Consider the following 14460-nt stretch of genomic DNA (forward strand, 5'->3'; position numbering starts at 1 on the left):
TGTATGCACTCTTAATCACAGCGATTAAAACCTAGCCCATGAACCTGACAGTAACCTGTTTATTTGCTAAAGATATTTTCCTTTACAAGTAAAAAGGTTCTGAGGGATCACTGGGGCTACAGTAAAATTTAATATGCTGAAGAACCATGGAATTATACGGGTAAATGTAACTCAGAGGAGAGAGCTGAATAATTTAAATTTCTCATTGGAGCCTGTATAGTACAGGTTTATTGAAAGAACTGCAGGGAAGGGATTGCTCTGTGTTGAATCCATAAAGAAAATGTGGAACACACACATGAGATCACATATACACACAAACACACACACGCACAGTGTCACTATCATTATTTTCAACAGATTTATGTCTAAAATTAAGAACAGTAAATGTTTGGATTCTACTTCAGTTATGCTTCTTCAGTGTCCTTCCTTCTTTATGTGCATCTGAATTTCTGATCTATATCATTTTCCTTCCTCTAAAGGACTGCAGTTAGCATTTCTTCTAAGGCCTGTCTGCTGGCAGCAAGTTCCCTCCATTTTATTTCATCTGAGAATGTCTTTATTTCACTTTTCCTTCAGCAGGACAGTTTCACAGGGAACAGAATTCTAGGTTGGTGGATATTTTCTATCAACGCTTTAGATAATTCATTCCACCCTCTTCTTACTTAGAGTTTGGAGAGAAGTCAGGGTCATATTCATCTTGGCTTCTCTATATGTCTTTTGCTTTCCCCTCCTCTCCACCACTCTGAGGCTTATTTCAGGATATTTTCTTTATATCTGAGAGTACAGCAGCTTGGATACGATATGTGTAGGTCTGCGGGGGTTTGGTATTTTTCCTCCTTGGGGTTCGCTGAGTTCCCTGCATCTCTGGTTTGGTGTTGACATTAATCTGGAGATGTTCTTAGTCATTGTTGCTTCAAATATTTCTTCTCTTTCTTTCTGTCTTTCCACGCCTCCTGCTAATCCCATTACACACACGTTACAGCCCTGGTAGTTCTCCCACAGGCCTGTCTATTCTGTTTTGTGATTTTTAAGGCTCTGTTCTGGCTTTGCACTTTGCAGTGTTTCTACGGATAGATCCTCAAGCTCAGAGAGTCTTTCCTCACCAGTCTCCTGCAATCCACTAACAAGCCCACTAAAGCCATTCTTCATTTCTGCGGCAGTGGTTTTAGTCTCTAACATTTCTCTCTGGTTGTTTCTTAGAATGTCCAAGTCCCTGCTGACATTGCCCACCTGTTCCTGCGTGTGGTCTAGTTTATCCACGAGCGTCCTTAGTGTGTTAATTGTAGTTGTTTCATGTTCCTGATCTGATGACTGCCACGTTCCTGTCATGTCTGGATCTGCTGCTTCCTCTGTGTCTTCAAACTGTTTTTTGCCTGTTAGTAAGCCTTGTTTTTCTCTTCAAATCTGGGCATGATGTACCAGGTAGAAGAAACAACTATTAATAAACCTTTAGTGAGGAGGTGGTGAGGTGTGGGAGAGAGGAAGCTGCTATATTCTGTGATTGGGTCTCAGTCTCTCAGTGAGCCTGTGCCTCTGGCCTGTGAACCTCACAAGGGTTTGTCTTTCTTTTTCTCCCCAGTAGGTGGGACAGGAAGTCTAGAGTGGGCTGGAGTTGGGTGTTTCCCTTCCCAGGTCAGTCAGGCTCTGAGAAAAACCCCAGAAGGTTAGGCTCCAGTTAACTAGTCTCTTCTGAAGGCCGACTTTGTAAAGAAAAACCCAGTGTTCTGGTGTATTTCAGAGAAGTATTGCCCTCCCAAAGGCCACCAAAAGCACAAAGGGATTTTCTCCTCATATTTGCCAAGAGAAATATCCCAAAACTCACAGAACTGTGGGGATCTCCCTAGAATTTGGTCTTCCTGGAGGTTCTCACTGCAAGACACTGAGCCTCCAAACATTTATGGAGGATAAAGAAATCCAGTATAAATCCATGGTACTGCAGGTTTCCCTACGCTGGGTCTTCTTCCCAAGATGTTTCCACTCATGGGTCTCTGCTCCAATAAGCCTTGATTCCCTCTGTTCACTGGTCCATCTCTCCAATCTTGGAGGCAGTGATGTTCCGTGTGTTCTCACATGTTATGAATCCAAGAATTTTCAGAGTGTTCAATGTTTTAATTATTGTTAGGACAGAAGATTGACTTCCATGAGGAGCCCAAAGCCAAAACTCCATGATGGATGTTTTCCTGTTGTTTTGTATCCAGTAACTCTGATGAAGTGTGAATTCTCCAATGTGGAAAACGGATTCAACAACAAATGTGTTAAATCTAGTTTGACAATCGTATGTTCTCAGCAATATTTTTGCACTTTCCATTTCATTTTCCTTACTTAATATGTTATTATAATAGGCATGAAGACCATACTTTCTAAGAGGGATAGAGTCTGTTGCTCAATTTTAAAAAATATTTATTTATTTATTGTAGCTGTGCCAGGTCTTAGTTGCAGCATGCAGGACCTTTAGCACTGGTGTGGGAACTCTTAGTTGCGCATGCATGTGGGAACTAGTTCCCTGACCAGGGATCGAACCCTGGCCCCCTGCATTGGGAGTGTGGAGTTTTAGCCAATGGACTACCAGGGAAGTCCCCTGGTTGTCTTTATCTCGTGTTACACATACATATATTCAAGACATTTTATTTAACACCAACTGTTGGTCAACCATGTTACTGACCAAGAGATACACAGTTCTCAAGTTCATGGACCTTACACACTGGTAGAAAATCAGGACATACAAGAACTAGAAAGGAAGACAAAATAATGACAGGGAGATTAAAACGGATATCATGCATATGTTCTCTAGGTTGAACTCCTCCTTTGGAGTATGGCAATATCTCCCTTCTCAAATCACAAAAAAGAACAAGAATTATTTTCCACCATTGGTTGTGTAAGAAGACTGCTGATGTCATCACCAGTACAGCCTCCTTTCTGCTCCAGGACACTCTGAAGTCCTCTCCATGTCTTTTCACAAAGATGCCGAGAAACCAAGGGGAGGTGGTCCTGACCACCATCTTGCTGTTACAGATGGTGGTTGGGGCTCTGGCCAATGTCATCCTTTTCTTCCTCAATATCTCTCCCATCTGGCTTGGCCACAGGCAGAGACCTACACAGACGATCCTCACCCACATGGTTGTGGCCAATCTCGTGATTCTTCTCTCCCCTGGGATTCCCCACATAATGGCAGCTTTTGTTTCGAGCAACCCCCTCTCTGGTCTCGGGTGTAAATTTGTATATTATATGCAGAAAGTGTCTTGTAGCACCACCCTGTGCTCCACCTGTGTCCTGAGCACCTATCAGTCCTTCACCCTCATCCCCAGGAGACTGGAGGGGATGATGCTCAGAGGAAGAGTCCCCAAGGTCATTGGTCCTTCCTGCTGCACCTGCTGGATGTTAGGTTTCTTAATGTACATCTCTGTCCCTGTAGGAATCACTGGTCCCCAGGACACAAACAACTATACTGATACCCAAGGCAGGTGGTTCTGCTCCACCTCAGCTCGTAAAGCAGGCTTTGTCTACCTATGGTCCACCTCTGATGCCGTGTTTATTGGCCTCATGGTCTGGTCCAGTGGCTCCATGGTACTTCTCCTGCACAGACACCACCAGAGAATGCAGTGTATCCACACCCCCACTTGGCAGCACAAATGCCCCCCTGAGACCAGAGCTGCCCACACCATCCTGATGCTGGTGGTCACCTTTGTCATCTTCTACGTGCTGGATTGCATTTTGGCTTTTTATATCGCTGCCATTTTAGACTTGCGCTTATGGTTGCTGCATATCGCGAACATTCTGGCTTCCTGTTTCCCCTCATTTAGCCCCCTCCTGCTGATCCTCAGGGATCCTAAAACTCCTCGGTTCTGCTCTTGGGGTGAAGTGGTAAATTCACTTAGAAGAAGAAGCTTTAGTAATAATCACATGTTCTCTCTTCTGTAACTATTTATTTGGTACCACTTATACTGAAGTATAATTAGCATATGTCATGATAGTAGTTTCAATTGGCCAATATAATAATGCAGTGTTTATATGTAATGTGAAATAGCACAAGTCTAGTTAACATCATCTTTATATACAGGTGCAAAAATGTTTCTTGTGATGAGAACTAAGATTGACTATCTTAAAGTTGTCACACAAAAAATAAAATTACAGGCCAATATCACTGATGAATATAGATAGAAAAAATTCTCAACAAAATACTAGCAAACAGAATCCAACAGCACCTTAAAAAGATCATACACCATGATCAAGTGGGGTTTATTCCTGGAATGCAAGGATTCTTCAAAATACAAAAATCAATCAATGGGATACATCATATTAAGAAATTGAAAGATAAAAACCATATGATCATCTCAACAGATGCAGAAAAAGCTTTTGACAAAATTCAACATCCATTCATGATAAAAAAAAGCTCTCCAGAAAATAGGCATAGAAGGAAATTACCTCAACATAATAAACACCATATATGACAAACCAACAGCTAACATCACCCTATATGGTGAATAACTGAAAGCATTCCTGCTAAGAACAGGAATAAGACAAGGGTGCCCACTCTCACCACTATTATTCAACATAGTTTTGGAAGGTTTAGCCACAGCAATCAGAGAAGAAAATGAAATAAAAAGAATCCAAATTGGAAAAGAAGAAGTAAAACGGTCACTCTTTGCAGATGGCATGATATTATACATAGAAAACCCTAAAGATGCTACCAGCAAACTGCTAACACTAATCAATGAATTCTGTAAAGTAGCAGGATACAAAATTTATGCGCAGAAATCTCTTGCACTTCTATACACTAACAACGAAAAAGCAGAAAGAGAAATTGTGGAAACACTCTCATTTACCATTGCAACAAAAAGAATAAAATACCTAGGTATAAACCTGCCTAGGGGCAAAAGACCTGTATGCAGAAAACTATAAGACACTGATGAAAGAAATCAAAGATGATACAAACAAATGGAGAGACATACCACGTTCTTGGATTGAAAGAATCCACATTGTGAAAATGAGTATACTACCCAAAGCAGTTTACAGATTCAGTGCAATCCCAATCAAATTACCAATGTCATTTTTCACAGAACTAAAGCAAAAAGTTTTATGATTCATATGGAAATGCAAAAGACCCTGAATAGCCAAAGCAATCTTGAGAAGGAAATACAGAGCTGATGGAATCAGGTTTCCTGACTTCAAACTATACTACAAGGCTACAGTGATCAAGACAGTATGGTACTGGCACAAAAACAGAAATATAGACCAATGGAACAGGACAGAGAGCCCAGAGATAAACCCACGCACATATGGGCACTTTATCTTTGACAAAGGAGGCAAGAATATACAATGGAGGAAAGACAGCCTCTTCAACAAGTGGTGCTGGGAAAATTGGAACACTTGCTACATGTAAAAGAATGAAATCAGAACACTCCCGAACACCGTACACAAAACTCAAAATGGACTGAAGACCTAATTATAAGGCCAGACACTATAAAACTCAGAGGAAAACATAGGCAGAACACTCTATGACATACATCAAAGCAAGATTCTTTTGGACCCAGCTCCTAGAATAATGGAAATAGTATCAAGAATAAACAAATGGGACCTAATGAAATTTAAAAGCTATTGCACAGCAAAAGAAACCATAAATAAGACAAGAAGGCAAACCTCAGAATGGGAAAAAATAGTTGCCAAAGAAACAATGGACAGAGGATTAACCTCCAAGATATACAAGCAGCTCCTGCAGCTTAATACCAAAAAAGCAAATAACCCAATCCACAAATGGGCAGAAGATCTAGATAGACATTTCTCCAAAGAAGACATACAGATGGCCGACAAACACATGAAAAGATGTTCAACATCACTAATCATCAGAGAAATGCAAGTCAAAGCCACAATGAGGTATCACCTCACACTGGTCAGAATGGCCATCATCACAAAATCTGGAAACCACAAATGTTGGAGAGGGTGTGGAGAAAAGGGAACTCTCCTGCACTGTTGGTGGGAATGTAAATTGGTACAGCCACTATGGAAAACAGTTTGGAGGTTCCTTAAAAAACTACAAATAGAACTACCATATGATCCAGTAATCCCACTCCTGGGCATATACCCAGAGAAAACCATAATCCCGAAAGAAACATGTACTGTAATGTTTATTGCAGCACTATTTACAATAGCCAGGAAATGGAAGCAACCTAGGTGCCCATCGGCAAATGAATGGATAAAGATGTGGCATATATATTTACAATGGAATATTACTCAGATATAGAAAGGAATGAGATGGAGCTATATGTAATGAGGTGGATAGACCTAGAGTCTGTCATACAGAGTGAAGTAAGTCAGAAAGAGAAAGACAAATATTGTATGCTAACTCATATATACGGAATCTAAAAATGGTACTGATGAACTCAATGACAAGACAAGAACAAGGACGCAGATGCAGAGAATGGACTGGAGAACTCGAGGTTTGGAGGGGTGGGGGGTGAAGGGGAAACTGAGAAGAAGTGAGAGAGTAGCATAGACATATATATACTACCAACTGTAAAACAGATAGCTAGTGGGAAGTTGCTGTATAACAAAGGGAGTTCAACTCGAGGTTGGATGATGCATTAGAGGACTGGGATGGGGAGGGTGGGGGGGAGTCAAGGGAGGGAGTGAATACGGGGATATGTGTATAAATACAGAAGATTGAACTTGGTGTACCTCAAAAAAAATTTATAAAATTAAATAAAAAAAGAAATAAATAGTTAAACAGTAGAAATGTTAGGGTATCACATTTTATTGAGTGTGGATATTGTGATAATCATCTCCCAATATATATAAATCAAATCATTATGTTGTACACCTTAAATTTAAAATATTGTATGTTAATTACATCTAAATAAAATTAAAAGAAAAAAAAGAATAAACAAATGGGACCTAATGAAACCTAAAAGCTATTGCACAGCAAAAGAAACCATAAACAAGACAAGAAGACAACCTTTAGAATGGGAGAAAATATTTGCCAGGGAAGCAACTGACAGAGGATTAATCTCCAAAATATACAAGCAGCTCATGTAGGTTAATAGGTTAATACCAAAAAAGCAAATAACCCAATCCACAAATGGGTGGAAGACCTAAATAGATATTTCCCCAAAGAAGACATGCAGATGGCTAACAAACCCGTGAAAAGATGCTCAACATGAGTAATCATTAGAGAAATGCAAGTCAAAGCCACAATGAGGTATCACCTCACTCCAGTCAGAATGGCCATCATCAAAAAATCTAGAAACAATAAATGCTGGAGAGGGTGTAGAGGAAAGGGAACCCTCCTGCACTGTTGGTGGGAATGTAAGTTGGTACAGCCACTGTGGAGAACAGTATGTACATTCCTTAAAAAACTAAAAATAGAACTAGTATATGACCCAGCAATCCTACTCCTGGGCATATACCCTGAGAAAACCATAATCCAAAAAGAAACATGTACCAAAATGTTCACTTGCAGCACTATTTACAATAGCCAGGACATGGAAGCAACCTAAATGCCCATCAACAGATGAATGAAGAAGATGTGGCACATATATACAATGGAATATTACTCAGCCATAAAAAGGAATGAAATTGAGTTATTTGTAGTGAGGTGGATGGACCCACAGTCTGTCATACAGAGTGAAGTAAGCCAGAAAGAGAAAAACATATACTGTGTGCTAACTCATGTATATGGAATATAAAAAAATGGTCCGGATGAACCCAGTGACAAGGCAAGAATAAAGACGCAATGTAGAGAATGGACTTGAGTACATGGGATGGGGGGGTGTTGGGAAGGGGAAGCTGGAACGAAGTGAGAGAGTAGCGTTGACATATATACACTACCAAATGTAAAATAGATAGCTAGTGGGAACTTCCTGCATAACACAGGGAGATCTACTCGATGATGGGTGGTGACTTAGAGGGCTGAGATAGGGAAGGCAGGAAGCAGTCGCAGGAGGGAGGTGATATGCAGATATATGTGTAGATGCAGCTGATTCACTTTGTTGTATAGCAAAAACAGGCACAACAGTGTAAAGCAACTACACTGTAATAAAGGGCTTAAAAAAAGAAAAAAGAAGATTGACTCTCTTAGCCACTTTCAAATATGCAATAGAGTGTTATTAAATATTATCACCATGTGGTACATTACCACCTGATGACTTATTATTTTATAACAGGAGGTATGTGCCTTCTCTCTCTTTTTTTTTTAACTAAATCTTTTCTCTTCTTTGCTTTTTTGGCTGTACTGCATGGCTTGCACGATCTTAGATCCCAGACCAGAAATCCAGGGTCTGGCAGTGAAAGCACAGAGTCTTAACCACTGGACCACCAGGGAATTCCCTATACCTTTTGACATTTATACTCAGTACCAAATGTTTACATAAAATCCAATGAACTCAGAAGGTCAATTTGATATTGGTGCTGCCTTGGGAGATCTGAAAGTCAATCCAGGAAATATCAGCTCAAAACTGATTCACGGAAATAGTGAGGAAATGGGTTGCCCTCCTGGCCAGCATGGTTCTCTGAAAGAAGTGTCCCTTCTCCAGGAACATGTGAGATGTGTCCACACACGTTCATTGCCGTGTCAGCTTGGCTCACATCTGACACCCTTCGGCACTCATTCCAATATTGGTCCAGATAAACGTTACTCCAGGGTGGGGCGAGTATCTATTTGGAGATGAAGATAAGAAACCTGAAAAATGGTGGTAATTTTCTACATTATTTTGTGTCTTAATTTCACTTCTATTTCTGTATACGCTGTCACGTCACACAGAATATCAATATTGTACAATGGGTAGCTTTCCCTTTGAACTTGGATTTTCTTTCCATGGTCGACTCCCAATAAATTGATTGATTTGTTGGGTGAAGTAATAGGATGGAAATAGTAGAGGCTGCCCTCTTCCTATTTGTCACTTAAATGTTTAGTTTTCATCACTGAAATACAGAATCGTGGGGCTTCGTTTTCTCTTTTATCCTCATTGCTGTTTTTTGTGATCCCTTTTTATAATACCTTCTTTTGGGAAAATCAGGCATTTTTAATATTCCATTTTTAAAATGGTTAGTCTTAGTGTATAACTCTTTGTATTGATTGCTGTAGCCATTATGTACGGGTCCCCAAATTATTACATTCTGATTAGAACTTCCATGTCCATTACAAAGAATATGTAAGAATCTAAATGTTCCAACCAAGGGACAGAGACCGGCTGAATGGATACAAAAACAGACCCATATACATGCTGCCTACAAAATACTCACGACAGAGCTAGAGACACACACAGACTGAAAGTGAAGGGATGGAAAAAAGTATTCCACACACATGAAAATCAAAGAAAGACAAAGCAGCAAAATGTATTCAGACAAAATAGACTTTAGAAAAAGATTGTTCCAAGAGACAAAGAAGGACACTACATAATGATCAAAGGATCAAGCCAAGAAGCAGATCGAACAATTGTAAATAGATATGCACCCAACAGAGAAGCACCTCCACCTATAAGGCAAATCCACTGTGTGTGTGACCTTCACAGCTCCTCTCTGTTCCGATGAGCCCGTTTCAGGAGCTCGATAGTCACATGGGACTGGAGCTTCCACACTGGACAGCCCAGCTCTGGGCCCTTTTGCCAGTTCAGCTAGGAGTCTGGTGACGAATCATGTGTTTCAAGTACCACAATCCGGGTGTTAGTGATTCTCCTTGTATCTTCACTACGTAGTGCTCGGCATGGCTCATAGTAGGTCCAAAGTATCTCTGTGTGTTTGAACACGTCGGGTAGCATCTGCATGGTGAGTAATCATTCATCATAGTAAAACCATTATCACGCACATCTTCCCAGTCAGGGGCTGTGATTGTACAACTTTAATGAAGCGGTAGATGTTCTATCTGCCTGGCTTATCAGGAAAAACCCGTGTTTATGAGATGTGGACATTTCTGCTGCCCTCATGCACCAACTCACTGCAGAAGGAGCCAATGGGCAGGGTCTACGGAGCCCCTTCTGCTCCGAGGTCCCTCAGAAGAATGACATCAGTCCTATTTCCCAGCGAATGGACCAGGTTTCAAAGATCCAATGATCAATTTAAATTTCCAATATCAATAGATCATTCCAGTGATCAATTTGAAGAATTCTAATGCCTCCCTAATATGTTCCTAAAAAATTCTTTTTCCTAACTCCTGTCTGTATGTCCAGGAATGCATCTTACAAGGCCGAGTGGCCTAGAACACAGGGACAGGCTGGAGGTCCAGCGAGAGGCTCCAGGAGGGGCTCCAGGGGTGACTTAGAACAAATGACAACCTCCTTGCAGAGTCACGTGCACACGAGGGAGACTTGAGGATTCTGAGGAAGGAAACACTGGCTTCAAATGGGGTATTTTCCAGATTAAAGAGATGAGGCCATAAATAGCAAGGGTTGTAGAACTAAAACTCGGGGAAAGACCAGCTTCCAGATCATATGCTGATGATCAGGGTGGACAAACTTTGGGACAGTTTGGAAAGATGAGGCCATGAAGGAACATGCCCAACGGGAACCATAGTGAAGGGAGACCCTGGTGCACTTTGAGTGTCCCTTCCCCCCAGTTATGACTTTCCCTCTAAACTTGGATTCTCCCACAGGGAACGTAGAAAACTTCCCCTGCCCTCTGCTCAGCTGCTCACATAGATCTTCTCCATAATTGCCAGGACTTGTCACGAGTCCCCAGACGTGGATGAGGAGGACGAGCCCTGGGGGTAAGACGTGCTCCTCACAGGAGATGCCCCAGACTCTCCATGCAGACAGTGTCAGCTGTGCTGCAGGTGATGTGATGATGGCACCTCTGTGGGGAGATCAGGTCCAGGGACCCTGTCCCTATAACGGTGGCCCATCCTGATGGACACGTCCCTGCACAGAGCTCTGGAGCCACGTCCAGGCAGGTGAGTGCTTCTCTGTGTTCCATCTCAGGGCAGAAAACAGGAGAGAAGGGCTCTCCCCCAGGAGAGGAGCTCAGGGCTGCGTGGTTAGTAGCCTTGGGAGGGACAGGTGCTCACCCTGCCTTGTCCTGAGCTACCCCGTTGCTGCCCTGGCCAGACAGGTAGAAGGTGGGACTGTGCTGGGGGATGTATCTGAGGGGGACCAGAGTCATGGGTTTACTGCAAATCCCTGTGCCCTGGAGTCCCTGACAGTGAGGGAAAGAGGGACGGGGTCACTGTGGAACCTGTGCCAAGCCTCGTATGGCCAGAGCCACTGAGCTTCTGGACAATGTTAAAAAGGGTCTCCTGATTTTCTAGGACCTACAGATTAGGGTCTGGTGTGTCATTTTGCTGAGATATACAGGGGTGAGTAAAAAACTATCCACACTCCAGTTGTATTAAAATCTCTGTAAATTCTCCAGCCAGAGGTGGGATAATTTGTGATTCACCCTCGTAAGTCACCATTGTGAGTGTCTTTACGTTGTGTGTGTAAGTGTTGCTCATACTTTTATCTGTGTGATTGAAATGGGAAATGCCCCTCTGTCCTTGTTAAACCTGAAGCAGCAGAAGGAAGAAAAAAGAATTTGTAATGGAATGAAATCCATGGATTTTCAAGTCTGCCAAATGTTATGACAGTTGGAAAATAAGCAGTGTATGCTGTTTCTCATTGGGAACAGGATTAGAATAGTGCTGTCTGTGGTCAATCAACATTGCATTGCATATTGGAAGATACAGTGGCAGGTGCCTTGGGCCAAGCTAGGGCTCAACTGTTAGTGTCTCCCCAACATTCATATGTTGGAATGTTTGCCACCAAAACGGATGGCACAAGGAGGTGGATTCTCAGAAGTCCTTTATTCAGGAAGGTGGGCCCTCATGAGTGGGATAGTGTCTTTATAAAAGAGTCCCCAGAATGGCTCAGCCTTGTCCATTATGTCAGGACACAGCCAGAAGACGCCAGCCACGAATTAATCAGAGGTCCCTCACCAGAGTGGCACCGTGTGAGGACCACAGAAAAGGACTCCAGGTGGAGGTCACAGCTAAGACCAAGTCCCCATCAGAGGCCGTTTCTGAGGAAAGGTGTAGAGATTCTACATGGGAAGCAAAGGGCTCCCACCGCCACCCCCAGCTCTCCCTGTGTCCCTCTGTCCAGGGCCCTGTTCGCGACTCCTTTGTCCATGGTCCTGGGCACAGGATGAGCTCTCTTAGCAGGACTCCCTCATCCTCTTAGGAGGTCTCCACAGAGCAGCCCTGATGTCTGTGCTCACCTGGGATGAGGTGAGTGACACTCTCCTCTGCTGGTTCAGCATCACATTAATTCTTGCTGCTTCCCCTGTATTGTGAGCAGTCTTAGTGACAGTGGTTGTACTCTAGCCCATGAATTTGACAGCACCCTGATTTCTTGCTAAAAGTATTTTATTTTGCCAACAAAGAAAGTTCTGTGGGATCACCGGGGCTATAGTAAAATTTAACACGCTGGAGAAGCATGGAATTATACGGGTAAATGTAACTCAAAGGAGAGATCTGAATAATTTAAATTTCTCATTAGAGCTTGTATAGTACAGGTTTATTGAAAGAACTGCAGGAAAGGGATTTCTCTGTGTTGAATCCATAAAGAAAACGTGGGACACACACATGAGATCACACACACACACACATGAGATCACACACACACAGACGAGATCACACACGCACACAGTGTTACTATGATTATTTTCAACAGATTTATGTCTAAGATTAAGAACAGTAAATGTTTTGATTCTACTTCAGTTATCGTTCTTCAGTGTCCTTCCTTCTTTATGTGCATCTGAATTTCTGATCTATATCATTTTCCTTCCTCTAAAGGACTTCATTTAGCATTTCTTCTAAGGCCTGTCTACTGGCAACAAGTTCCCTCAATTTTATTTTGTCCGAGAAAGTCTGTATTTCTCTCTTTTTTTTTTTTGAGTTTTTTTTTTTAAATTTATTTATTTATATATTTGTTTATTTTATTGGCTGTGTTGGGCCTTCGTTGCTGCACACAGGCTTTTTCTAGTTGTGGCTCGTGGGGTCTACTCTTCATTGTGGTGTGCAGGCTTCTCATTGCCATGGCTTCTCTTGTTGTAGAGCACGGGCTTCAGTAGTTGTGGCACATGGGCTCAATAGTTGTGGCTCACAGGCTCTAGAGCACAGGCTCATTTGTTGTGGTGCACGGGCTTAGTTGCTCCACCGCATGTGGTATCTGCCTGGGGCAGGGCTCGAACCCATGTTCCCTGCATTGGCAGGCGGATTCTTACCCACTGCACCACCTAGGAAGTCCCTGTATTTCTCTTTTACTTCAGAAGATGATTTCATAGGAAACAGGACTCTAGGTTGTTGGATATTGTCTTTCCACGCTGTAGATAATTCACTCCATTCTCTTCTTCCTTAGAGTCTGGGGAGAAGTCAGAGGCACATTTATCAATGTGTGAGGTGACCCCCCACCCCCCACCCCCACCCCACCCCACCCCACTCCACGTTGCTGTGTCTTATTTCAGGATATTTTCTTAATTTTGAGAGTACAGCAGCTTGGATACGATATGTCTAGGTCTGCGGGGGTTTTGGTATTTTTCCTCCTTGGAGTTCTCTGAGTTCCCTGCATCTCTGGTTTGGTGTTGACATTAATTTGGAGATGTTCTTAGTCATTGTTGCTTCAAATATTTCTTCTCTTTCTTTCTGCCTTTCTACGCCTTTGGCTAATCCCATTACACCCCTGGTAGTTCTCCCACAGGCCTGTCTATTCTGTTTTGTGATTTTTAAGGCTCTGTTCTGGCTTTGCACTTTGCAGTGTTTCTACAGATAGAGCCTCAAGCTCAGAGAGTCTTTCCTCACCAGTCTCCTGCAATCCACTAACAAGCCCACTAGAGCCATTCTTCATTTCTGCGGCAGTGGTTTTAGTCTCTAACATTTCTCTCTGGTTGTTTCTTAGAATGTCCAAGTCGCTGCAGACATTGCCCATCTGTTCCTGCGTGTGGTCTGGTTTATCCACGAGCATCCTTAGTGTGTTACTTGTAGTTGTTTCATGTTTCTGATCTGATGATTCCCACGTTCTTGTCAAGTCTGGATCTGCTGCTTCCTCTGTGTCTTCAAACTGTTTTTTGCCTGTTAGTCAGCATTGTTTTTTCTTTTGATATCTGGACATGATGTACGAGGTGAAAGGAACTACTGTTAGTAAACCTTTAGTGAGGAGGTGGTGATGTGTGGGCAGAGAGGAAGCTGCTATATCCTGTGAGTGGGTCTCAGTCTCTCAGTGAGCCTGTGCTTCTGGCCTGTGAACGCCACAAGAGTTTCTCCATTCCTTCTGCCCCTTGGGTGGGACAGGATGGCTAGAGTGTGCTAGGGTTGGCTAGTTCCCTTCCCGGGTCAGATATGTTCGAAGGAAACCCCAGCAGGTGTGCCTGCAGTTACCTCATCTCTCCTTAACGCAGACCTTGTTAAGCAGAGCCCAGCGCTCTGGTGATTTCAAAGTGGTTTTTTCCCCTCCCAGCCCCCACCAACAGCACAAAGCGACTCTCCTCTGATATTTGCTGAGA

At 42.7% G+C, this 14460-nt stretch overlaps 1 protein-coding gene across 1 annotated transcript; it reads left to right on the top strand.

The window, feature by feature from the left end:
- Positions 1 to 2961: 2961 nt before the first annotated feature.
- On the top strand, positions 2962 to 3918 carry LOC130838207 (vomeronasal type-1 receptor 4-like). The gene has a single exon (XM_057710936.1). The coding sequence runs from the start codon at positions 2962 to 2964 to the stop codon at positions 3916 to 3918; it is 957 nt and encodes a 318-aa protein (XP_057566919.1).
- Positions 3919 to 14460: the final 10542 nt, after the last annotated feature.

The sequence above is a fragment of the Hippopotamus amphibius genome, chromosome 16 (assembly GCF_030028045.1).
Source record: "Hippopotamus amphibius kiboko isolate mHipAmp2 chromosome 16, mHipAmp2.hap2, whole genome shotgun sequence".
Lineage (NCBI taxonomy): Eukaryota > Metazoa > Chordata > Mammalia > Artiodactyla > Hippopotamidae > Hippopotamus > Hippopotamus amphibius.

Coding starts and splice junctions, on each gene's coding strand:
- LOC130838207 (XM_057710936.1), top strand. CDS start 2,962: ATGCCGAGAAACCAAGGGGAGGTGGTCCTGACCACCATCTTGCTGTTA.